General features: G+C 44.6%; 1 protein-coding gene across 1 annotated transcript; it reads left to right on the top strand.

Annotated features, from left to right (window-relative positions):
• The first annotated feature begins 8,506 nt into the window (after positions 1-8,506).
• On the top strand, positions 8,507-26,096 carry HDHD5 (haloacid dehalogenase like hydrolase domain containing 5). Its single transcript, XM_025930663.2, has 8 exons — positions 8,507-8,663; positions 14,347-14,550; positions 15,610-15,722; positions 17,534-17,627; positions 18,960-18,993; positions 21,160-21,334; positions 24,826-25,014; positions 25,202-26,096. Exons 1-8 carry the CDS (start codon positions 8,538-8,540, stop codon positions 25,533-25,535), a joined length of 1,269 nt encoding a protein of 422 aa, XP_025786448.1. The 5' UTR covers positions 8,507-8,537; the 3' UTR covers positions 25,536-26,096.
• Positions 26,097-26,672: the final 576 nt, after the last annotated feature.

Below are 26,672 nucleotides of genomic sequence, written 5' to 3'. Positions count from 1 at the left end.
GGGGTCAAGACCCATGACCAGCTTCACACTGAGCATGCTTGAGATTCTTTTTCTCTCCCTCTTCCCCACTTGCAAACACTCTCTCTCTCTCTAAAATACATGAAAAAAAATTAAGAGTCTGTTTTTTGTCTCTTTTTTCTTTGTTCACTTGTTTTGCTCCTTAAATTCCACATATGAGTGAAATCATATGGTATTTGTCTTGGTATTATTTCACTTAATATTATACTCTCTAGCTCCATTGGTGTTGTTGAAAGTGGCAAGATTTCATTCTTTTTTCCCCAATGTTTATTTATTTTTGAGAGAGAGAGATAGAGAGAGAGAGGGAAGGACAGAGAGAGGGAGACAGAGGATCTGAAGCAGGGTCCATGCTGTCAGCAGAGAGCTTAAGGCGGGGCTCAAACTCATGAATGGTGAGATCATGACCTGAGCCGAAGTCAGATGCTCCACTGACTGAGAAAACCAGGCACCCCTCTTTATTTATTTATTTGTTTATTTATTTATTTATTTAGAGAGCGCATGTGAGCAGGGGAGGGACAGAGAGAATCCCAAGCAGGCTCCGCTATATCAGCTCAGAACCTGATGTGGGGCTCAATCCCACAACCCTGGGATCATGACTTGAACTGAAATCAAGAGCTGGAAGCTCAACCTATTAAGCCACTCAGGCATCCCTGCACCACTTCTTTATCTGTTTATCTATCGATGGACACTTGGGCTGCTTCCATAACTTGGCTATTGTAAATAATGCTGCAATAAACATGGGTGCACATATCTTTTCAAATTAGTGTTTGCATATTCTTTGGGTAAATACTAAATAGTGGAATTAATGGATCATATGGTAATTATATTTTTAATTTTTTGAGGCACCCTCATACTGGTTTCCACAGAGGTTGTACCGGTTTGCATTCCCACCGGCAGTGCACAAGGGTTCCTTTTCCTCCACGTCCTCACCAGCACCTCTTTCTTGTGTTTCTGATGCTTTCTTCTGCTTCCTCTGGTCTACTGTTTATTCCCTCTAGTGTATTTTTAATTTCAGTTATTGAGTTCTTCATCTCTGATTGGTTATTTACGTTTTCTATCTCTTTGTTAAAGGTCTCACTGAAGTTCTTTCCTCAAGTCTAGTGAGTGTCTTTATGACCATTACTTTAAATTCTCTATCAGGCATATTACTTACCTCTGTTTCGTTTTGTTCTGTTGCTGTGATTTTGTCCTGTTCTTTCCTTTGGGGCATATTACTCTGTTTCCTCATTTTGTGTAACTCTGTCATTTCTATGTGTTAGGAAAGTCAGCTATGTCTCCTACTGTTGAAAGTAGTGGCCTTGTGAAGAAGAGGTCCTATAGTGCTCTGCAGTGCAGTGTCCCCCATTCACTAGAACCTGGTGCTTCAGGGCTGTGTTGTGGGTATGTTCTCCTATGTGTGTTGTGTGTGCCCTGCTGTTGTGGCTAAGCCACTTTTGCCGTCAGTCTAGTCAACTGCATTGCCTGTTGTGAGTAGGGTTTGGTCCCTGTGTTGTTAGTGGGCCAGTCTGGGACCACTTCGGGTTTGAGTTGAGTCATACTAGGTGTTTTCCAGAGCTTCTGGGTGTTCTCCCTGTGTTGTCCTCTGAGAAACTTTCCATGGTGGACATGGCCTGCAGTCAGACCAGATGTTTTCCCCCATTCCACTGCTGGGGCTGCAGTTAAACTGGTGTGTGTCATTTTCTTCCCCTCTCCCTGGGGTAGTAGTCATTTTGAGGGTGGTGCTGGCTCCTTTTGGGGCTGCTCACACACTGCCAGGCTTGTGGTGCAGGTTTGGATGGACTCTTACCAAGGGCATGTTGGAGGAGACAGTTCCCTAGGAGAATGCAGGGATGGGCCACATGGTGCCAGCAAGGTCCTAGCCAACCAGCTGCCAGGGGGAACCTGTAGCCACTGGGGAAAATTCCTGCCGAGGCCAGGTTGGAAGAGTGGGTCTGCAGAAGAGCACAGGGGCAGGGCATACAGTTAGCAAGTTAAGTGGAGAATGTTGCCACTGCACCAGTTCCTGTGGGTGTCTGTGCCTCTTGGGGGAAAGAAATGGTGCCTGCCAGCTCTTTTGTTCTTGGAAAGGTCTCCCAGTGATCCCTGCTCCTCCATCACACACTCTGAGATTAGTAAATATAACTTCCCATATACTCCAGGCATTTTTCAAACTACTGATTCTATGCTGTATCTCAATGGGGCTGTTTGTTATGCTGTCTCTTAAGGGTGGAGACTCTACCCTCTTGGCTCTCCCAGAGCTGAGCCAACTCATTTTTAAAGTTCAGGTGTTAAGCCCTCCTGATTGTTGGGCCCCTCTAGTTTTGAAAGCCAAATGTTTTGGAGATTCATCTTCCTTGTGCAGGTCTCCCCATGCCTGTGGTGCCCAGTTGGGGATCTGCCACTCTCTCTTCTCTGTGCCTGTTGTGTCCCTCTCAAATGCAGACAGTCCCTGGGTCCATTTAGCTCCTGACCACGTTTCCACCCTTCTTACCCTCTTCGATGTGGCTTCTTTATATTTAGCTCTGGCGTGTATATTCTGCCAGTCTTTGGTTGTTTTCTGGGCTATTTATACTGATGTGGGTGTTACCAAGTGGTGTCCATGGAAGGAAATGAGCCCAGGAGTATTCTTTAACATGTTCCTCTGGCCTGCATATTTCCTGTAAATTGACAATTGGACTTAGAATTTTTTTTAAGTTATCTCTATACCCAATGTAGGACTCGAATTCACTACCTCGAGATCAAGAGTCATGTGCTTCACTGACTGAGCCAGCCAGGAACCCCAGACACTTTGAGTGTTGATAAGACATAGGTGTGATTCTTCCCATAGGGCTGTTTCATAGACAGTGCCCCTAGGTCTTTGCATTTCAGTGAAGAGCAGCCAGTCTAGGCATTCTGTGACTTGTGCAGGGCTGGAGATGCAGGGGCAGCAACCAGGTGAGGATCACACCAAGTCGGGGCTTGGAGAGGAGCAGCTCCTCCATTTGCTCAGCTACTCAAGAGCCTGGGCTTTGGAGGGCAGTCAGACTCCTCCCGGCCCCATTCACCCTGAATCCCTAGCCCTCCTTGTGAGGGCTTGGAGCTCACAGGAATGGAACACCTGTGTGCTAGTCAGTCAGGATGGAGCTTGCAGGATGCAGCCCTGTGGGTTCTCCTCAGAGGCTCCCTGAGGGCCAGTGGCAGAAGAGTGTGAGGGCTGAGCTGCAGTGGGTAAATGTTCCCCTTAGGGCTCCTCAAAGGAGGGAATGAACAATGAACTAACTATATTTGGAGCGGCCTGGTGCTGCCCTGACCCAGAAGTACAGGGCAGCCTGGGGATCCAGTCCAGGGAAGGTCTGAGGAGCTGAAAATGCCTAAGAAGGACTGGTCTGGGTAACAGTGGTTTTACAATTAATTGATCACAGCCAGTTACAAATCTCTTTGTTCCTTCTCTACTTCCACTGCTTTACTTGACTAGTCTAAAAATTAAAAAAACAAAAAAAGACAAAAAGAGCTCAGGAAGGGCAGGTAGCAGGAAGTCAGAGGAAGGGCCACAGGCTTTGAGCAGGGGGTGGTAGACCCCTGGGGCTACTGAGAATCCAGCCCAAGGGTTCACTTGGAATCACATGCTTCCAAGATGTTTAGGATTCTCCGTTCTGTTTTTTTTCCTCTTCCTTCACTCTTCTGTGTGTAGGATTTTTAGCATTTTTCTTGATCAGTCTTGTCTCTTGCTTTTCTCTCTACTCTTCCTCTCCAGTTTCCCCCTTCTTTCGTTTACCCCTCTCCTTTCCATTTAATTGCCATCCCCACCTCAGAAATCAGCTTGCATTTCACATGGACATGTTGGACAGAGCACAGGTGTGGCAGGGGAAACAAGGTTGGTGTGCCAAGCTGAGCTGCCTGCTTATATCCTGAGTCTCTGAGGAGCCCTCTCCTCACAGCCTGCTCTTGGAGCACGACCCGGCTTGGTATTCAGGACAGCTTACACACACTCTGGGTCAACAAGCTTCTCCGGCTGGAGTGCCCTGGAGCAGGTGGTGAGTGACAGGGAGAGAACAGGAAAGGGAACAGAGCACATGGCAAAGGCATGAAACGCTGGCAGTGCTGGGGACAAGGAGCATCTGAGCAGGAGCATGGGGCTGTGAGGAGAACCCATCAGTGTGGACTGATGGCTCCGTGAGTTCTTCATTTTCTTCTACAGATGGGACAAAGTGTCAGAAAGTCACCCCTCCACCCTCTCTGCAGCCAGGGGTAAGGAGGGCAAAGGTCTGGGGGAGTGCACTCAAGGATAAAGTACTTTAGCCTGGGGGGTTTCAAGTTTTTCTTTAATTTGTTTATTTATATTAATGTTTATTTATTTTTGAGAGAGAGCGCACAAGCAGGGAAGGGGCAGAGAGAGAGGGGGACAGAGGATCTGAAACAGGCTCTGCACTGACAGCAGTGAGCCCAGTGTGGGGCTTGAACTTACAAAGCATGAGATCATTACCTGAGCCGAAGTAGGATGCTTAACTGACTGAGCCACACAGGTGCCCCTAAAGTTTTTCTTTTTTCTTTTTTTAAATTTTTTTCAATGTTTATTTATTTTTGAGAGAAAGAGACAGAGTGTGAGTGGGAAAGGGGCAGAGAGAGAGGGAGACATAGAATCCAAAGCAGGCTCCAGGCTCTGAGCTGTCAGCACAGAGCCTGACACGGGGCTCGAACCCACAACCCGTGAGATCATGGCTTGAGCTGAAGTCGGGCACTCAACGGACTGAGCCACCCAGGTGCCCCGCCCCTGAAGTTTTTCTGTAAATATCACCTGGCTACAAATTAGGGTCACATAATTCATCTGAGACTGGGTCACCAGGTTGGTGACCAGCTGCAGCACTGGTGCCAGGAAAGCTCATACAGGTCCTGAGCCACTGAAGCACCTCCCTTTATTCTCTTTTTATGTGGAAAAGGACACCCCTATTTTTAACCAGGTACAAGGCTACATTTTCCAACTTTCTTTGACACTAGGTGTGGCCATGTGATTAAGTTTTGGCCAGTGAGGTATAAGCAGATGTGGCACACCTGGGAGGTATTGTGAGTTCCATTCCAAACCACTGAAACAAAGTGAATATCACAATAAAGCAAGTCAAGTAAATTTTTTGGTTTCCAGTGCATTTAAAGTTAGGTTTATACTATACTGTAGTCTACTAAGTGTGCAGTAGCACCATGTCTAAAGAAAAACCCCTGATATACCATAATTTAAAAAATACTTTATTGCTAAAAATGCTCACTATCATCTGAGGTTTCAGCAAGTCATAATCACTTATCACAGATCACCACAACAATATAATAATATGAAAAATTTTGAAACATTGCAAGAATTACCAAAATGTGACGCAGAGACATGATGTGAGCAAACGCTGTTGTAAAAATGGCACTGATAGACTTGCTCAAAGCAGGGTGGCCACAAATCTTCAATCTGCAGAAAATGCATTATCTGGGGGCACCTGGGTGGCTCAGGTGGTTGTGTCTGACTCTTGATATTGGCTCAGGTCGTGATCTTGCAGTCGTGGGATGAAGTGTTGCGTCAGGCTCTGTACTGTCAGCACAGAGCTTGGGATCCTCTCTCTCCCTCTCTCTCTCTCTGCCCCTTCCTCGTTTATGCTCTTTCTCTCTCAAAATAAATAAATAAACATTTTATAAAATGTATTATCTGTGAAGTGCAGTAGAATGAGGTATACCTATGTAAGACTTCTGGAAATTATACCTGTAGGGAGATGGCATACCCTTTTTTGTCTCTTTTTTCCTGATGCCTGGAATATGAACATAATATCTGGGTTTGAGCAGTTATCTTGGACCATGAAGCGGAAGCTGTGCAGTGAAGACAGTAAAGGAGCAAAACAGGAGCCTGGGTAGCTAATCAGTTGATGGAGTCACAATACCAAGCCTCACTGTTCTTTCCCAACTTAGTTTCTATGAAAGAAACAAATTTCTACTTTATTTAAGCCCTACTCTTTGGAGGTTTCTGTTACTTATAGCCAATCCTAGTCCTAACTAACACAAAGTATGTGCGTAGATATGAGCAGGCTTATGCACTCAGGTGTACATACAAATATATGTGAGCAAGTTTATAGGGACAGCAGGAGTATGGATATTCATTCATTTGCCTACTAATATTAATTGAGCACTCATCAAGTGCAAGTTACCACAATATGACCTATGAGGAAGACAAAGGTGAATCAGAGAGGCACCTTGCTCTCAAGGATTTTTCTTAATCGTTTCTGGCTTATGAACTCCTAGAGAATATAAGGAAGACTTACCAATATTTAAACACACACACACATACACAAATACCCAGAGAGTATTAATTACAATAGCCATATCGGAACCTCCCAGATATACGTGTTCCGTCACCTTTCCTGAAACAAACCAGGCTACTTTTGATTCCTGCCAGGGATGGCTCAAGTTTCATGGAGTTCAGTGCACAGGTGGGGAAGATGGAAAGCAAAGCAGATCCAGATACAGAACACAGTGACCCAGGTTGCAAAACCTCTGGAGATGGAATAGCAGTGATTATGATATAATTGTGATCATCAAGTGTATTAGTTACCTCTTGCTGTGCAATAAATTACCCCCAAACTAACTGGCTTAAACAACAAACACTTATTATTTCCTAGTTTTTGAGGGTTAGAAATTCAAGAGTGACTTGGCTGGGTAGTTTTGTCTTACAGTTGTTCATGAGGTTTTGGCCAAGATGTCCATGAGGGTTGGAGGACCTGCCTGAAAGATGGCTTTCTTCACATGACTATTGGTGGGGGGCTTCAGGTTTTTATCCTGTGGGCCTTTCCAGAGAGTTGGCTTGAGTGTCTTTAAGTGTATTTGACTTCCTTAGAATGAATGAGCCAAACAAGAACAAGGTAGAAAAGCCACAGTATCTTTTAGGGCCTAGCCTTGGCAATCACAGTGTTACTTCACAGTGTTACTTCTACTTCATTTTAAAAATTTATTTATTTATTAATTACTTATATTTATGCATGCTTCATTTTATTTATTAAATATGCATTAAGTCCGGGGCACCTGGGTGGCTCAGTCAGCTAAGTGTCCGACTTCAGCTCAGGTCATGATCTCACACTCCGTGAGTTTGAGCCCCGAGTAGGGCTCTGTGCTGTCAGTTCAGAGCCTGGAGCCTGCTTCGGATTCTGTGTCTTCCTCTCTCTTCTCCTCCCTCACTGATGCTCTGTCTCTATCAAAAAATGAATAAACGTTAAAAAAAATTTTAAAAAATATGCATTAAGTCCAGCCCATACTCAATAGGAGGGGAATAAACACCTTTTTAGAAGAGGATTGTCAAATAAATTGTGGACATATTTTAAAATCATTACACCAAGAAATCTTGTACCTGCTAAAGCAGTTTCTAGGTAGTTTGATAGCAGGAAGAGATTAGGAACATTTCAATCTTGGAAAGCCACATACCCTGGCAGAGTTTATGAGTTGGGCTATGATAGGTTTAGTTAATGTGAATCAGTCTGCCAGATCCTGCTCAGTTGCACCTGAACTGACAAAATTAAGATCTTGGCCTTCAAAGTTGAAGATCAGAGGATATTGCCAACTAATCTCTGAGTTAGCACAGTCTCTGTCCATCCCTGACGCCCCCCTTGTTTCCTCTTACCTAATGCTAAATATATTGTGGACTCAGCCATTCTTGGTGTAACTATACCCAGGGGACAGATCAAAGGTCTAAAAGGGGGCATCTTACACATTTCAAATGGTACAAACAGCCGTGCTCAAAAGCAAAGGTGTTCGCTTAGTTATCTGACCCTCTTTTGGGACAGTTATTTTCTCCCTTGTATTCTAGTCCTGATTCAACCTCCCTACAAAGTGTAAGTTTGCGGGATTATTTATGCATATAGTCTCCCCAGGAATTAGCACACAGCCGGGCAGGAAGGAGGACCATAGCGAATATTTACTGAAAGACTACAAGAATGAATAATTGGTATCCTACAAGAATTCCTTGATTGGTGTTCAGGGAACTTGAACATCAAAAGAAAACTTTGCCTCTCCCTCCCCCTTGCAAATAAGGATTGATTCCCTCCACACAGTTTCTTTTCTCTCATAAAGTCACCGAAGGTTGAGGGAGCTGGGACTTCAGTCTGAAACGCATGTTCCAGGAAGTCCGCAGGTACATAGGCCGTGCATACTGGCCTGTCACCGCAAGTGTCCGTCTACTAAGGGCCAGACTTGGCCTGCGCCTCTTCGCTCCAACAGAACCCCCACCACGGCCCGCCGGGCAAGCACTTTCTGCACCTGGTTGAGTCCCGGCCCCTGTTCCTGCCGCTGCCCCTGGCCTGCCCCGCCCCGCTCTTGCTCAACCCCGTGCCCAGCTTGACTCAGAACTCAGTCACACCCCTAGCCCCAACTGGCTCGCGCCTCACCGGGCTTCCAGACACGGACACGAGACTACAACTCCCGAGATGTCTAGGGCACCGATCGGCCCGAGAGCTCCCCGGCCGCTGATTGGCTGCGCAGCGGGGACGTGGGCGGGGACGGCCGCGGGCCGTGGCGACTGTCTGCACGTGCGCGCGACGGGCGGCCGGATGGCTGTGCTCCGCAGCCTGGCGGCGGTCGGTTCGGTGCCGGGGCTCTGGTGGGGGGCGGCGCGCGCGGCGGCGGGGCTCCGGGGCCGCTGCCCCAGAAGAGGTTACGCCGCCGACTCCGCACAGGTGAGAAAGTCCAGGTTCCCACCGAGCAGGTCCTCAGGGCTGGGGATGGGGCCGGAGCCGCCGGGAGGGAGGGAGGGAGGGGCCGGGCCACTCCGGCATCCCCGGCCTCCTGGGAAATGGCTTTTACTAGGCCACTGACCTCGGTGCGCTTCGTTCTTTCCCAGAGCACGAGTGTCCCTGGCGCGTCCCGCCTCCCCCTCAGTCAGGGGATTTGCCGTGCCTTCGGCCTGAAAGAAAAGTTACTCCAGCTAGAGAATGAACAAAACAAACCCAAAACGCGCACCAGGATTGTTTCTTGGCCGTTCGCTGCTTTCGTCTCCAAAGTTACTCCGCAATTTCTGTGTTTCTGTTTTCCTGGTCAGAGTGTGATTCTTGCATTTCCTCTGTGATTTTTCAGGATGAGAATCTTTCGGTTTTGATATTTCAGCTACATTTGAAAGAGATTTGGGGACTCGCGATAGACTCCCCTCTGGGATCCGCGCCTATATAAACGGACAGCCCAGAGATAAATGTGGGTTTTGTGCGACTTTTTTTACTTTGGTTCCATTCGCTTGTGGGCCGTGCTTATAATGAGCCTCTGTTACATGCAGAATGTAGGGGAAGCTCTGAGGGGCTAGAGGAAGAGAACTGGTGCAGGGTCTCCAATTTGTCCCGGTGCTTAAGTGATAATTCCACAACTTTGGAGGTAGATATAACCCTGCAGTAAGGAAGCTGAAGCTTGGAGCTTGGAGTCAAGTTTTTAAGTACTTTTCTTTGTAAGGTCAAACAGCTGGTGGACAACTGTGCCAGGACCCTAATAAGGCAGGTAGTCAGATCTGGCACCCTCACTTCCCCCTGGGCCATTTGTCTTTTTTTTTTTTTTTTTAAGAGGATCACTTCGTTTTCTAAAATCACAATTTCTGTGTGTAATGATGATAATATTATACATTTATGTAGTGCTTTCACGGTAACCCTTTGATAATTTTAAATACTTATTTTTAAAAACAGCACTTTGTGCCACACACTTCACAATTACTAATATATACAATTTTTATGACAACTCTATGAGGTAAGTACTGTTATTCCATTTTACAGATGGAGGGACTGAAGCACAGAGAGGTTAAGCAACTTTCCCAAGGGTGTACAGCTGGTAAGTGGTAGAATCCGGAATCCAGGGCAGTATGGTGCCAGAGTCCTAGCTCCTAACAGCTATGTTATCACTGTTCTCATTTTTGCATATGGAGCAGCTAAGATTCAAAGAAGTTAAGTGACTTGACTAGTGCCACAGAGCTAAAAGTGGCCATGCTGGAAGCATGGAATGAGACTATTTTGGTAAAAGGACTTTTTGTCTTATAACGATTGTATTGACTCTAGCGTCTTTGCAGGTGATATTTCCAAGTGACTTTCTGATAGAGTAGAAAAAGGGAAGAAAGGCATGTAGCATCAGCATTTCAGAGTACTAGCTTTAGAATTGAATCCTGCCTATACTGTTTACTAAATGACTTAAGGCAAATTACTTAGCTTCCTAAGCTTCAATTTCTCCATCTATGTATTGAGGATATTACTTACCATGCAGTGTTTTTGTAAGAATATCTGTAGGGTATTTTCTCTGATATATGTAGGGTACTTTGCACAACGACTGGCAGATAGTAAGTTCTCTTAAATGTGGAAGTGATTGGAGTAGACAGTAAAGTAAACAGTTCTAATGCTGTTGTTGAAAACATACCAAACCAATTCCAGGTTAGAAGCAAAAATACAAAGGAACATCTTAGTAGTCCCTTCACTTCAAACTAATCTTAAAACCACACATTTTGGGGCACCTGGGTAGCTCAGTTGGTTAAGTGTCTTGACTTCGGCTTAGGTCATGATCTTGCGGCCGGTGAGTTTGAGTCCTGCATCAGACTCTGACAGCTCAGATTCAGGATTCCATGCCCCTCCCCTTTCTCTGTCTGTCTGTCTGTCTCTCTCTCAAAAATAAACATTAAAAATAAAACCCAAACCTAAACCATACATTTTATCAGTGCCACAGATAAGAACTTTAGGATTTGGCCTAATACCCAGGACTAGTTAAAAACAAAAGATAACAAAACAAGTGATAGCAGAAGAAAAATCAGAACACAGATACAGAAGAGAATGAAAAGAAAAATGAAAAAAAAAAAAAAAAGAAAGGAGAAGGTCTCTTTCTATATAGATAACTTCATTTAAAGAACTTAATAAACTTTATTTTTTAGAAAAGTTTTAGGTTTACAGAAAAATTGAACAGAAACTGTAGAGGAATCTTATATATATTCCCCCTTCCCCCAGTTTCCTGTGTTACTAATATCTGGGTGTTAATGTGGCACATTTGTTACAATTGGACCTTCACTTTCTTGTTACTGAGTGCTTGGTTTCTCTGTATACATTCATCTAAGGGTTGGAGGTGTATGATTACTCATTTATATAGTTAGAGATGAGGGAGCCTTAAAGACATTGCTAAATTGTCCTGAAAAAGGTTTTCGGTAGCAGGGTCTGTGGATTTTTATTTCTAAGAGAGCAACTTTTGTGGCTATTTAGGATATGGGCATTAAAACTATGTATGGTTAAATTTTGTAGCCATCAGCACAAATGAGACATTTTATTTTTTTTTAACTATGTAAGTTTTCAAAAACCCAAAACCAGTAATATGAACCCATATAACCATCTCCCAGATTTAGCAGTTAATGACAGTTTGCCACACTTGCTTTGTTTATGTTCCTCCCCTCTCTTTTTTCCCAGTGTTAAGCTTTTATTTTTTTATTTTTTGTTTTTTCCAGCTGTAAGATTTTAAAATGAATGGCTGATTTCTTATCTCTTTACCCTCAGATTCTTCTGTGTGTAGAAATGACATTTAAACATAACTACAATACTGTCATACCTAACAACATTAGTAATTCCTTAATATAACTTAATATCCTATCCTTTTATTTTAATGTTTATTTTTGAGAGAGAGAGAGAGGGAGGAAGGGGCAGAGCGAGAGGGAGAGGGAGAATCCCAAGCAGGCTCCGCGCTGTCAGTGCAGAGCCCTCTGCAGGGCTTGATCCCACGACTTTGAGATCATGACCTGTGCTGAAATTGAGAGTTGGACACTTAACTGACTGAGCCACCCAGGTGCCCCCTAAACAATTTTTTTTAATTTAAGTAATCTCTTTCCTCAATGTGGGGCTTGGGGTCAAGAGTCACATGCTCCACCAACTGAGCCAGCCAGGCGTCCAAAGAATGATTTTTTTTAAAAAAAGGACAACATTCAGAGTGCCTGATTGGCTCAGTAGGAGGAGCATGTGACTCTTTATCTCAGGGTTGTGTGTTGTAGCCCCATGTTAGGTGTAGAGATTACTAAAAAAAAATAAATAAACTTAAAAAGGACAATGTTCAACTTTATAAGTTCCAAGAAATACATATTGAGAGAGATACCATTATTTTTAAACTTTTAAATTAACAGGACCTTTGATAATTAACAAACTCTTTGATACATATGAAAATTATTGGCAAGCATAAAGTGCATTACCAGTGGCTGTGTAAGTTGACACATGTTTTTATTTTTTTACTTTAAGCTTTAAGTTTGTTTATTTATTTTGAGAGAGAGAGAGAGAGAATGAGCAAGGGAGGGGCAGAGAGAGGGGGACATAGAGGATCTGAAGCAAGGAGAGCCTGATGCGGGACTTGAACCCATGAACTGTGTGTGATATCATGACTTGAGCTGAAGGCCGATGCTGAACCGACTGAGCCACCCAGGTGCCCCATTTTTATTTTATTTTAGTATTTATTTATTTTTGAGAGAGAATGAGAGAGCGCATGTGAGTGAGCGCACAAGCAGGGGAGGGGCAGAGAGAGAGAAGGAGACAGAGAATCCAAAGCAGGCTCCAGACTCTAAGCTGTCAGTGCAGAGCCCAATGTGGGGCTCAAACTCATGAACCGTGAGAGATCATGACCTGGGCTGAAGTTGGACACTTAACCAACTGAGCCATCCAGGTGCCCTGATACATGTTTTTAGAAAACGTTTGTCAATAGGTTACACATCATTAAAATGTTTGTACTCTTTTTTTTTAAGATGATTTTATTTTATTTTTAAATGTTTATTTATTTTTTAGAGGGGGGAGGGGACAGAGATGGGGACAGAGGATCTGAAGCAAGCTCTGTACTGACAAGAAGCCTGATGTGGGGGCTTGAACTCATGAATTGTGAGATTATGACCTGAGCCAAAGTCAGTCACTCAATTGACTGAGCCACCCAGGAGTCCCAAAATGTTTGCATTCTTGACTTTTTTTTTTTTAAGTGTATTTATTTATTTTGAGAGAGAGAACACAAGCAGGGGAGAGGCAGAGAGAGAGAGAGGATCCCAAGTAGGCTCCATGCCCCAGCGTGGGGCTTGATCCCACAGACTGCGAGATCATGACCTGAGCCAAAATCAAGAGTCAGACACTTAACTGACTGGGCCACCCAGGTGCCCCTGCACTCTTGACTTATTACTCCTACTTTTATGAATCTAGCTTAAGGAAAAACCAGTAATCATGAAGAAGTTCTTTATAACATTATTCATAGTAGCAAAAATGTAGGAAAACGTAAGTATCCAAAATAGGGGGAAATATAATGTTAGTGGAGTATTCACTGAGAATTATGTAGCTAGAAATGATGTTTAGGAGATAGAACTATGTATATTGATATGGAAAGATAAATAAGAGATACCAAAAGGTATCTAAAAAAAAAAGGTCAGAAGGAAAAGAAAATAAAATATAATGCCATTGTGTGTTAGTTAACAGATAGGAAGTTATTACTATAGATTTATAAAAAGTTCCTGGAAACATACAAGATAGGAAACAACACTAAGTGGAAGAAGGAGACAAGAAACTTGAGAAATTTTTTATATCATCTATAGCAATTGAATTTTTTTTTTTAACTTCGTGTGTGTTGTAATAAAATTGTAAAAGATGATTATGAAGGCTGTTGTAACAGATAAAAATATTTGAATGTCAAGCAAGAAGAACAGGATGTAAAATCGAACATATAAAGTGTTGTTGTAGCTATGTGATAAGCATAAGAACAGAAAAAGAAGAGTCTATGGTCATACCACCCTGAACACACCCAATCTCATCTGAAATCAGAAGCTAAGCAGGGTCAGGCCTGGTTAGTACTTGGATGGGAGAAAACAAAGAGATGAGATTGGTTATGTTAAAGTGCTGGAATGTTTTTGAATTTCTGTATTTTCCACTTAAAAATTCTTTTATATTAATTATGTAAAGATAGTTTTAACCAAATACTTATATCCTTAAAAATACATGACAAGGGACTAATTCATTTTTATAGATGGATTTGCCTTATCAGAAATCCCATGTCCTCATTTTCTTTTTTTTTTTTTTTTTTTAATGTTTATTTATTTTTGATAGAGACAGAGCATGAGCAGGCAAGGAGCAGAGAGAGGGAGACACAGAATCTGAAGCAGCTCCGGGCTCTGAGCTGTCAGCACAGAGCCCGACGCAGGGCTCGAACTCACAAACCACAAGATTATGACCTGAGCTGAAGTCAGATGCTTAACCGATTGAGCCACCCAGGCGCCCTCCATGTCCTCATTTTCTATTCAAAGCTCTAGGTGACCTGGGGATAATGAGGCACACCACTTTGTAAGGGTCTTTTCCTTCTTCCCCTTTGCCTCTTGACTCATGCTGTGGTGATTCTCTTTCCACTGTGCAGAGCGCGCCCACTTTTGGGTTCCTGTTGGACATCGATGGAGTGCTGGTGCGGGGTCACAGAGTGATCCCTGCTGCTCTGGAAGCATTCCGTAGGCTGGTGAACTCTCATGGGCAGCTGCGGGTGCCCGTGGTCTTTGTCACGAATGCTGGGAACATCTTACAACAGAGCAAAGCCCAGGAGCTGTCAGCCCTGCTGGGGTTCAAGGTGAGGCAGGTGGAGACATCGAAGCCCAAAGACGTGGTTCTGGTGGCACCCCCCTTCCAACTCTAAGCTGCCTTTCCTGGGTTCGGGCAGTGTTGCATAGCCCTCGGGCATGGCCAGTTGGGTCAGTACTAGAAAATAACTTGAAGTTCAAACTTAGACTCATGAGTAGAGCCTCATCAGCATGGGCATTTTTTTATATATCATTATGCGTTGAGCACAAAAATCCTGCCCATGGATTAGATAGTTTCAGTCTGCTGTCTTTATATCCATTTCTTTTCTAGGCACCAGGATTGTCTGTTTTGGATTGTCAGCCCCTGGAAAGCAAGGGTCACATTTTCCTAAATCTCTGTATACCAGGTGGCACTCTTGTTTCTCATAAATAAGTTGTACACAACTGAATGAACACTGTCCCCCAAAAGCAGTCCCTTTTTGCCCGTTTGGAGCTCCACTTGGTGTATCAACATTGACACATCCTTCTTTGTTAAGGGTGGATTTAGTTTTTGGAAACAGCCCTTTGGAACCAAAAGAATAAATAAAGTGGCTGATTGACTGGGTTCAACATTGCTTGGGGGTGAATGCAGACCAAAAGAGTACAACTGGTTCCCTTCTGTGCCTTCCAGAGAGGGTTCCAAAAACATCGTGAATATTGGCTGCATTGTTGGAGTTTGTATTATATAAATGTTAAAAAGTTAAGTCTTTAAGTAGAACTGAAAACAGAAAGTCAAAGTCAGAGGCATATTTCTGTGACAATGACAAAGAACATGCACATAAACCCTGTGGTCTCCAGTTGGAGGAACTGAGAACAGGTTTGGTGAGTGGTCAGAACCCACGACTAATGGCATTCCCTGCTTGTTTGTTTTTTGTGGCAAGAGCCAAAGTAGGTTCTTTTCACACCTGTTTGGGTAGTGTCTAGAAGTGTCCAGGTGCCAGAAAAGGCTGCCCCCACCTTTTTTCTGCACAGATTTTTTTCCTTTCTAAGTGAAAGAAGCCACCTATCTCCCCATTATTTTCAACTGTTGTGTCACCTCTGCTGTCCTCTGTCTTTGGCTGTCTGTACAGGTGGAGCCAGACCAAGTCATTCTCTCTCACAGCCCCATGAAGCTCTTCTCCCAATATCACAACAAGCGGATGCTGGTGTCTGGGCAGGGGCCCCTGGTGGAAAATGCCCGAGTGTATCCTTTTGGTGATTCTTGCTCTGGCTGAAGAGGAGAGGACAGGACTGGAGTTTTCCTTCCATGGCTGAGGGGGGACCATAGTGAGGTGTTCTGACTGCATGGTGCCAGAGCTTATGGGATATGTGGTAGGCTCTGGAGGGAGGGAGGATGGCTCCCAGGTATGGCCGGTCCTAGTTCCTGATAGTTTCCAAAAGCCAGCCCACTGAATTGGAATCTACTGGGGAGCTTAAAATACAGGTTCTTGGGGGCACTTGGGTGGCTCACTTGGTTAAGTGCCTGATTTTGGCTCAGGTCATGATCTCACAGTTTATGGGTTCAAGCCCCGCATCAGGCTGTATGCTGACAGCTCAGAGCCTGGAGCCTGCTTCTCGGATTCTGTGTCTCCCTTCCCTCTCTCTCTCTGCGCCTCCCCTGCTCATGCTTTCTTTCTCTCAAAAATAAATAAACTTAAAAAAAATATATATAGATTCTTGGTTTACTAGGTCTGAGATTAAAAATCAGCAATCTGTATGTTAAAAGAGAAAACTAATTAGGTTTGGGAACGACTGCTCTAGCGTTGTTCTTTGGGGTGCTCAATCAACTTATCAACTAATATCTACAGTGAACCTTTTGGGTGTGTGTACACTCAAGAGGCAGAAGACTTGGTCCCTGTACTCAAGCAGCTTATTCATTTGCTCATTTTGTGAACCTGTGTTGAGCACTTCCTCTGTACCAGCCCTGTGCTGTGTGCTCTGCAGGGGCAGGGAGACCAAGAGAAGCACATGGGGCTGTGTCTTCCTCAAAAGGTTCATGCTTGAGGAGGTAGGAGTAGCACACCCAGAAAGGATGCAGGAGTGTTTAAGATGATACATGATTGAAGACCAAGGAGTGCAGTACAGGTTCTGAGAGTCACAGGTGTTGGGAAGGGAGGATCTGGGAGTGGGAATGACTGGTGGCTTCATGGAGGGATGTGGCTGTGCCACGGGAGATGGTTATGGTTTTCCATGCGGGGAAGGAGGTAAGGATGCTGAAGAGAGCAGGGAAGACATGGATCCCCAAAGCAGGAGATTGGATTGGGACAGGGTGGGGAATGAGAAGAGGAAGAGTGGTGTCTCGGAAAGGAAACCTCAGAAGTAAGGGCAAGAGGCCAGCGAACTTACTTATGTGGGCAGGAGAGTCATTGCAGGTGTTGTTGCTGTTAGGGTGATCTAATGGAAGCATTTTTGAGAGATTCATTTTGAAAGTAATCTGAAACCATGCCCAGTTAAGATTTTAAGTGGGAATTGAGGGCAAGAAAATGGAGGCAGGTCTTGGAGAGGTGAGGTTGGTTGGCACTGGCATTCCACTCTTCGTGGCCTCCCCAAACTGTCTGAATCTGGCTTCTCCTCAAGAGTTAGCTCACGTCTGACTTCTCTAGACTCTGTCCAGCTACCAGCCCGCTGAGGAGTCTCCTCTTTTGAACTCAACACATGTGGCAGCACTGTTCACAGAGTGCTGGTTTAAATGGGCCCTGGGCATGTAGTGAGCTTGAGGCCAGAGATTCTTGTGTGCTTCTGTGCCCTGGTAGTGCCCAGCATAGGACCTGGTACCGGAGTGTGCCCAGTGACCACCAATGCATTCAGTGATGGTGTGCATACATGCTCTGCCTGTGCAGTCATGGCTTGTCCTCCAGGATTGCCATGGGCCTTGCGGGGCTGTGTCTGGGCTCTCACTGGTTTACTCCTGTCTGGGGATTGGGTGGACTAGTTTGGTTGGGACTGTGTTGGTTCCCCTCACCTTAGAGGCATCTCCCAGAAGTGTCCAGCTTTGCTTTCCTAATCTTGCTGTAGACTGGGCTTTGAGAATGTGGTTACTGTGGATGAGCTGCGAATGGCCTTTCCTGTGCTTGACATGGTGGATCTCCAGCGGCGGCCAAAGACCACGGTAATAATGAGCATGCTCCTGGGTGTCTTGTGTTTAGTTTTGTCCTCTTATTCCCCACATGGATTCTTCTTACCAGCCTTGCAACCCCTCCCACTAAGAACTTCATCTTATCCATCTTGGAGAGGCATATCTGGCCAAGGATTTTGTTCCCCAGATACACAAGGATGGCCCAGAAGAGCAACTGGCTCCTAAGGGCTTTCCTTTCTGCATCGTTTGTAATTAGCTGAGAATCCCTTTCAAAGCCTTAGCATTTCCAGTGAGGAGTTTTATATTTTACAAACTGGCTTTTTGAGTGTTGCTTGGGAGAATCATTAACCTTTGTGAAATTAATCATTGCTGCTACTTTACACTGAAGCTTGCTGTGGAAAGTTGTCGTTATGAGAAACAGCTTGCTTTTAAAAGTAACCAGCAATTCTGAGTATGTCCATATTCCTTGTGGGTTTGGCTCTTATTTGAACCACTGGTTTGACTTGTTATCTCTTCTGATCACTAGTTACGGAGCCTCTCGTTGATCTTTTAGAGTATGACTGCCCGCCCTTGATGGCCTTTGGCCCCCCTTTCTCATGTGAACTCTATGTCATATGGCCTACAGTTTAAGTCAAACCACTGTCAAAATATGGAAAAATGTAGTTATAAACAAACAAGCTTAACTTTTGTTTATGTAGCCTTAGTCCTTTCTCTGGAACTTTCTGATTGAATAGAGCACTTCATTGCCTTTGAAAGCTTTCTTCTAGGACCATGCAAATTATGTGGAGAACTCGAATGTCAGAGTTGGAACAGATCTTAGAGCAGCTCAGAGACTGAGCCCCGTGCAGAGGAAAGGACCTGCCCCAGGTCACATAGCTGGTTAGTAGTAGTGCCAGGACTAATAGTCTAGAAAAGGAACGGACTCCAGGAGATTGGTAAACTGAAGACTCCTGCCTCCTCATCTCATGTTGAGAGAAATGGTCCATCATGCCCTGATGGCCTCCCTTTTCTCCATAGGCTTACCTTCATTTGAGCTACCTGATTCTAGACTCTTGCTTGGCTTATAACTTACCTCCTGTCCTGAAGAAGGACAGCTGACTAGCCCTTCCTCCTGGGAGACTTTCATATGTGGGTTCCCTCAGACTGTTCTGTGGTAGCCCTGCTCTTTCTCTCTTTACTTTTCTTTGTAAATTTTCTTCCTCAGTCCTATCTGGCTTATCCTTGGCTTGGACTAGGCCTGGGAGTGGTCTTTGATCTGTCTAAAGTGTGTCTTTCCTCCTGCTACCCCTTGAAACTGGTTGTGTGGCTGTCTGGTAGTGGACTGCGACTGTGGCATTAATGGGCCTATTCTTTGTCTCTTGGCAGCCCCTTCTAAGGAACGACTTCCCTGCCATTGAAGGTAATGAGGTCCTCTGCTGGGATGGATAGGCATGGCTCTGGGTGCTTCTCCTTTTGGCCCTCCAGGCTGTCCTAGTGCTGCTCTGTGCCTACAGACTGGTAGGGTTGCTAGGGGCGTTGGATGTCAGTTCGTCTGGGTTCTAGTCTCAGATCTGCCACTTACTACTTCTGAGACATTTGTTTTTAATCTTTCCTTCCCCATGTCACTTGCCTTAGTATTCCAGAAAAATTGTAAGTGTAGAAAATCTAAGCATGGAAAGGCCCCCAGAGGTTATCTAAACCAGCGTTTCACAGCTCCATTAAACCCAGTTCTCCCTTGTATAACAAAAATACCATAATGTCCTCTTTACTACTCTGCAGTGAAGTTCACTGATACTGTATATTAATTGAATACATACTGAATAATACTGTATATTAAAAATTAACTAGTTCAATGTAAGCCCTATTTATGTATATACGTATGTATGTATGTGTGTATGTATATATTTTGAGAGAGAGTGCGTGAGTCGGGGAGGGGCAGAGAGAGGGAGAGAGAGAGAGAATCCCAAGCAGGCTCCGCACCATCAGTGCAGAGCCCAATGCGTGGCTTGAGACCACGAGCCATGAGATCATGACCTGAACCAAAGTCAGACACTTAACTGACTGAACCACCTAGCTGCCCCTAAAGCCCTAATTGTAAGAGGGAGAGATAAAACAAACATTTTTTAGTAAGGTAATATGTACTTCAACATGTAAATGATTATTCAAGAAGACATAATAAAGTAGTGAAATAATAATACAAAACATGGAATCACCATGAATGTTACAGCTACAAATGCAGCCTGATGTAAGTGTGATAGGTGTGATATAGGTGTGTTTTATTTGTGACTCAGAAATTAGGGGCAGCATTGTCATTGGTGAAGTGATTTTCCAAAATAGGGAACAGCTATTGGTAAAGTTTTGGAAAGATAAAGTGCAGTCTTTTCTTGACTTACATGATAGTTGCATTTTTGGAAAATGAGTGTGTATGAAAACTCTACCAAAAAATACTTTATGTTTACATGTAGAATTAAATTAGGGCTTAAGCTCAATTAATTATAAATAGGTTTTTCACCTTTGTGAATGTCAGATGGAACACTCAAATGTTAATAGGGGCCAGTTTTTGATTGTTTAGTAGGAGTGTCCTGAGCATCTAGCATTCTTGGCCCCCTCCCATGATCCCTTGCCATGATCATTACAATTAAAATACATCCTCTAGGGGTGTCTGGGTGACCTAGTCAGTTAAGAAACCAACTTCTGCTCAGGTCATGATCTCACAGTTCGTGGGTTTGAGCCCCGTGTTGGGCTCTGTGCTGACAGCTCAGAACCTGGAGCCTGCTTCGGGTTCTGCGTCTCCCTCTCTCTCTGCTCTTCCCCCACTCGCTTGCTTTCTCTCTCTCTCTCTCTCTCAAAAATAATAAATAAACATAAAAAATAAAATACACCCTCCAGTTTCTAGAACACCTCCCTAGGGGGCAGTACTTCCCCCTTGAGACCACCGGTTTTGTTCAGTCGCTGGCCTTGTAGCTTATATTGGCAGCTACCATTTGCTAAGTGCTGTGTGTCCAGCATGGGTTAAGTGCTTTATTACATCATTTTTATCCTAAACAATAGTAGGTATTGTTATTACATACTTGGGAAGGCCGAGGCTTAGAGAAGGTAAATAACTTGCCCACATTCACAAAGGAAAATTAACAGGGACTTGGAATGCAGGTCTGTGTCACTCTGGATCCCCCTGTCCTAGCTGTTAGGTTTACAGGCCTCTGGGGCTCAGAGAGAAGTGGCTGAGGAAGATGAGCCCTTTGCCAGGTACTTGTGAGTGAGGTGGTCAGGAGAGCATTAGTCCATCGGAGGAAGCAGGCTTGAGACTTGGCTGCTGGTTTTCTTTGTTTTCACCTCTTCTGTGAAGTACTGGCGAATACAAGTGAAAGTGGGAGCCCTTAGGAAGTGCCTTCCTGGGTCCTGGGCTTTGTTCATCTTGGTGAATGGGTGAGTGGCTCTTTGAAGGCTGGTTCTGGGAACTGTGCCCTTGCAGGGGTGTATACTGTGGAGGAAGAGCTTGTGGTTGGTTGGTGCCAGCTGGCATCAGCTGGCCTTCTAAGGGCCTTCCTCCCTGCAACCCTCACCTCCATGCCTTTACTCTTTAAAGGGGTACTCCTCCTTGGGGAGCCAATCCGCTGGGAGACCAGCCTGCAGCTGATCATGGATGTCCTTCTCAGCAATGGGAACCCTGGGACTGGTCTGGCAACATTCCCCTATCCCCATCTTCCTGTCCTGGCCAGCAACATGGATCTCCTTTGGATGGCTGAAGCCAGGATGCCCAGGTGAGGACACAGAGTCTCTGGGTTTGACTGTGGTGGCCACTGCCATCTGTTGCCTGGGTGGTCCTGCTGACAGTTTCCTACCATCTGGGCGGTCAGTACTCTGGGCGGTCAGACCCCTGCCTGAGCAGAACCCATATTTGTCACAGAAACTTAATCTTCTGGGAGGATTTTCAATGGGTCACTTCTAATTATTAAATGAAAAGTATAGCTTACAGAACATTGAAGATATGTTGAGATGATCTTTAACGCATGATCTTTGCCCTCCAGAATCTTAACAGAACATGTTATTTTTTTTAAGATTTTTATTTTTTTTAAGTTTATATATTTTATTTTCAGAGGGAGAGAGGGAGAGAGAATCCCTAGCAGGCTCTGCACTGTGAGCCCAGAGCCTGATGTGGGGCTTGAACTCACGAACTGTGAAATCATGACCTGAGCCAAAATCAAGTCGGATACTTAACCGACTGAAGCAACCCAAGTACCCCTTTTTTAAGATTTTTTATTTTTTAAAGTAATCGCTATCCCCAACGTGAGGCTTGAGCTCATGACCCCTAGACCCCTAGACCAAGAGTTGTGCACTCCACCGACTGAGCCAGCTGGGCTCCTCCAGAACATGCTGTGTTTGCCTATGGAGCCCAAATGATGGATGACTTCTGAGGCCAGCAGTACAGCTGCTCCTTGCATTGTCCCTGTAGCACGAGTTCTTTGTTGTTTCTTTCTGCCCTTAAGATGTAGGGCGGGGTATGCAATAATTATTCTGATGATTGTGTAGGCCAGAGAGCTTGAGACCCAGTGGGTAAGTGACTTTCTCAAAGGCACATTGATATTGAGCAGGCCCATGTTCTCTCCTCAGCTGTTTAAACCTCATCTGGCGTGTCCTTTTTGGAGGCTAAGAACGGTCTAGGCAGCGCTTTTCCTAGCCCTTGAGGGCCTTCCTGGAAGGGCAGCTATGGCTATTGTGTACTGTATGGCTGCTCTTAATCTGCAGGCCCAAAGTCTAGAGTTTTCTTTCTCTGCTACTTACTGATTCCCAGTGCACTCTGTGAGTGATCCATCAACAGAGGGCAGCAGGCCCAACACTTGATGTGACTGAAGTCATGTCACTCATTAACTCCAAAGAGATGAGTGTTACAAGTGTTCCCTTGTTACTTTAAAAGATATATTTCTGCAGGGGCACTTGTGTGGCTCAGTCGGTTAAGCATCCAACTCTTGATTTTGTCTCAGTTCATGATCTCACAATATGAGATCGAGCCCTGCATTGGGGCTCTGAGCTGAGCATGGAGCCTGCTTAGGATTCTCTTTCTGTCTCTCTCTGTCTGCCCCCACTTGTGCTTTCTCTTTCTCTCTCAAAATAAATAAGTATTTTATAAAACGTATATTTCTGCATGCTGAGGTTAGATATTTTTTCTGAAGTATTCTTCCTATAGTTAGTGTGTGCTGACACTAGGTGAGAGGGGTTTGGTTATGTAGGCTGGAACTGAATAGCCAGGGGCAAATTTCAGTTTATAAACTAAATTTGAGATTGATTTTCTTTCTTTTTTTTTTGTTAAGTGTTTTTATTTATTTATTGAAAGAGAGCGTGTGCAAGGGAGGGGCAGAGAGGGAGGGAGAGAGAGAATCCCAAGCAGGTTCTGCACTGTCAGTACAGAGCCCGACGCAGGGCTTGAACTTGTAAACTGTGAGATAATGACCTGAGCTGAAACCAAGAGTCGGACACTTAACCGACTAAGCCACCCAGGCACCCCAAGATTAATTTTCATTCAGTAATTTAAAAATTGAAAATAAAATTTGTCACATAAATAAGTGACACTGAAATACAAGTTTATTTGTTTTTTAATTATTTTTAAATTTTCTTTTTTTTTTAATATATAATTTATTGTCAAGTTAGCTAACATACAGAGTGTACAGTGTGCTCTTGGCTTTGGGGGTAGATTCCCATGGTTCATTGCTTACATACAACACCCAGTGCTCATCCCAACAAGTGCCTTCCTCAATGCCCATCACCCATTTTCCCAGCCCCCATCAACGCTCAGTTTGTTCTCTGTATTTAAGAGTCTCTTATGGTTTGCCTCCCTCTGTAACTTTTTTTTCCCTTTCCCTTCCCCCATGGTGTTCTGTTAACTTTCTCAAGTTCCACATATGAGTGAAAATATATGATATCTGTCTTTCTCTGACTGACTTCTTTCACTTAGCATAATACCCTCTAGTTCCATCCACGTGGTTGCAAATGGCAAAATTTCATTATTTCTCATTGCCAAGTAGTATTCCATTGTATGGATATACCACATCTTCTTTATTCATCCGTTGATGGACTTTTGGGCTGTTTCCATACTTTGGGTATTGTTGAAAGTGTTGTTGTAAACATTGGGGTAACATGTGCCCCTATGCACCAGCACTCCTGTATCTTTTGGATAAATTCCTAGTAGTGCTATTGTTAGGTCGTAGGGAATTCTATTTTTAATTTTTTGAGGAACCTTCACACTTTTCCCTAGTGGCTGCACCAGTTTGCATTCCCATCAACAGTGCAAGAGGGTTCTTGTTTCTCCACATCCTTGCCAGCATCTGTTGTTTCCTGAGTTGTTATTTTAGTCACTCTGACTGGTGTGAGGTGGTATCTCAATGTGGTTTTGATTTGTGAAATACAACTTTAATATGTTGGACAGTATCTGTTAAGATTTGGTTTAGCAGCCAGGGATGAAAACCCAAAACAAAAGTGTCTTAAACAAGATAGAAGTTTCTTTCTTTCTCATGTTAAAGAAGTATGTGGTAAGCAGTCCAGGGCTTGTGTGGAAGTCCCACCTATCTGGGACAGGCTCCCTCTGTCTTCCTGCTGTGCAATCCTTGGCTCTTTACAGCATAATCCAAAATGGCTGCCTGAACTCCAGCCGCCATATCAGCATTCCAGGCAGCAGGAAGGAGTGGGGAAGGATGGAACAATTTTATACTCCCCAATTTTACACTTGCTAATAGTTTAGCCCAGCACTTCTGATTTCATTGACTCTTTGCCTGTAGCTTATTCACATGGCTGCTCACCTCGCTGCAGTGGAGGCAAGGGAGTACTTTTTACATCGGGTCACAATATGGTAAGCTGCAAATTGACACTGAGAAAGAAGGGGAGAATGGCAACCAGTAGTCTCCACAAATTTAAAGCTGAATTTAAACTTCAGTTTGTTGAGTCTTGACTGCTTGGGTTGTAATCCTAGCTCTGCCATGTTGGGCAAATTACTTAATCTTTATGCCTCAGTCTTCTCACTGTAAATGAGGAGAATGACTGCTCTTTCATGGGGTTATTCTGAGAGGTAAGTGTGATATGCCATCTCTAGTGCTCAACAAATGTTAGTAGATAACAGCAGGTCATAAAAATAGGTAATGTCATTCTTACTAGAAATAAGTTCACTTACCTGTCACCAACAGGGTGCTGGAGTGAAAGGTATAGGGTCCTGCTTAGGGCCTGTGAGGGGAGGCCTGAACTGCTGAGCTCTCTTCTCTGACAGGTTTGGCCATGGCACCTTTTTGCTGTGCCTGGAAACCATTTACCGAAAAATGACGGGCAAAGAGCTGCGATACGAAGGCCTGATGGGCAAACCCAGCGTCCTCACTTACCAGTATGCAGAGGACCTGATCAGGCTGCAGGCGGAGAGGCGGGGCTGGGTGGCCCCCATTCGGAAACTCTATGCTATTGGGTAAGTGCTGCTGCAGCTTCTCATCCCTTTCAAGACTCCCCCTGCTCTTCCTCCATACCTGATCACTCCCTTGTTTCCTTGTATCAAATGCACGCCAGTTCCACAGCTGTCCTTCGCTTTCTTTACCTTGTAACACTGAACTGGGTTTTTTTTCTCTTTCCTTTTCTGGTATGGCTACCCCTGCCAGTGATAATCCTATGTCTGATGTCTACGGTGCCAACCTGTTCCACAAGTACCTGCAGATGGTGAAGCATGATGGGGCAGAGAAGCAGGGGGCTGGTGGCTTGTGGAGGCAACGACCCTCAGCAACGCAGAGCTGCGCCTCTATCCTGGTGTGCACTGGTGTGTACAATCCCAAGGGTCCAGAGCCTACCCAGCCTGTCCAGGGTGCAGAGGAGGCTCCATTCCACGGGCACCGGGACTTCAGCTTCAGCCCGGGGCTCATGGAGGCATCCCACATCGTGAATGATGTGAACGAGGCGGTGCAGCTGGTTTTCCACAAGGAGGGTTGGATTTTATAGTGAGGGCTGTGCATTGGAGGCAAGGGGGCAGGAGGGGCCCTGGAACATTACGGGAGTCCTGTTGACTAGCTTCTGGCCCAGATCGCTGGGCATCAAGTCAGGGCTGCTTCCTGTGACACTTTCTGCCGCCCCACGGGGTGTTATTAACTGGTCACTTAGAAGAAGACACTGTTTTTCTTCTCCTGCTGGGCAATAGCCACAGAATTGTATCTGGGTAGCATTTTGGGTAGAACAGTCAGGATTTTCTGGGCTCAGTTCCTGTCTGATTCTCCTGGCAGTCTGACCTCAGGCTAGTTCCTTTACCTCTGTGCCTCAGTTTCATCTCTCATTTCAGTAGGGACTTCTGAAAAAAGGGGAAGTGGTAGGAAATAATGTGGAAATTTCTACAGAGCCTTGCCTGCATTGAAGGCACTACTACTACTACTGCGTCACTGCATGCCAGCAAGGTATGTCGCTAACACTAAGATACTGCTTTTTATTGTATTTTAGCTTATTGCCCAGAGACTTCTGGGCTTATTTTTTTAAATTGAAATAATCATAATAAAAATTCATTATGCTGTCTATTGTGAAGTGCTTCCTGGAAGGTACTAGAAAGTCCGGTGGGGGAAGAGTAGTGGGTGAGCAGTGTGGGTGATCTTGAAGCAAAGAGATTGGTGCCATTTTGCTCTCATAAGGTGCTGATGTCTCTGCTTTCCTACCTCTGTTCTCCCTCTGTTCCCTGTTCTTCCAACCCACCCCCGACCTGCAAAGCCTGAGTCTGTCTAGGAATTAGTTATGCCCAGGCTTTGGTATATACTTGGCAACTTCTCTGATACGGAAAAAAAAGATCTTGCTTATGGTTTGTTCAGAAAGAACAAATCACACAGAATCCTGTGTGATTCTGGAAAGAATGTGTTTCTTATATTTCTTCCTCTACAAGCAATCCAATTTCACTTTCCATGGTCTGTGTTGCCAAATCCCTTGGTCATTTCTTGCCCTTGTGTTACTCCAGCAGTCATTTGCATGTGACACAAAGCTGATGACTCCCTCCCCTCTTCTCAAAATACTCTTTACTTCTCTGATATCTCGCTGACTTCCTGACCCTTTTGTTTGGATGCCTGGTAGTCATTCAGAGGGAAAGAAACATAGGAGATTGAG

The sequence above is a fragment of the Puma concolor genome, chromosome B4 (genome assembly GCF_028749965.1).
Source record: "Puma concolor isolate L17-30 chromosome B4, mPumCon1.1.hap2, whole genome shotgun sequence".
Classification (NCBI taxonomy): Eukaryota; Metazoa; Chordata; class Mammalia; order Carnivora; family Felidae; genus Puma; species Puma concolor.
Note: the sequence above shows the minus strand (reverse complement) of the source record. Positions and strands in the feature narration are given on the sequence as shown.

Bases quoted from the DNA above. Each gene is read 5' to 3' on its own strand.
- HDHD5 (XM_025930663.2), top strand. From the start codon at position 8,538: ATGGCTGTGCTCCGCAGCCTGGCGGCGGTCGGTTCGGTGCCGGGGCTC. The intron at 8,664-14,346 runs GTGAGAAAGTCC...TCCACTGTGCAG, and splicing joins ACGCCGCCGACTCCGCACAG to AGCGCGCCCACTTTTGGGTT. The intron at 25,015-25,201 runs GTAAGTGCTGCT...TACCCCTGCCAG, and splicing joins CGGAAACTCTATGCTATTGG to TGATAATCCTATGTCTGATG.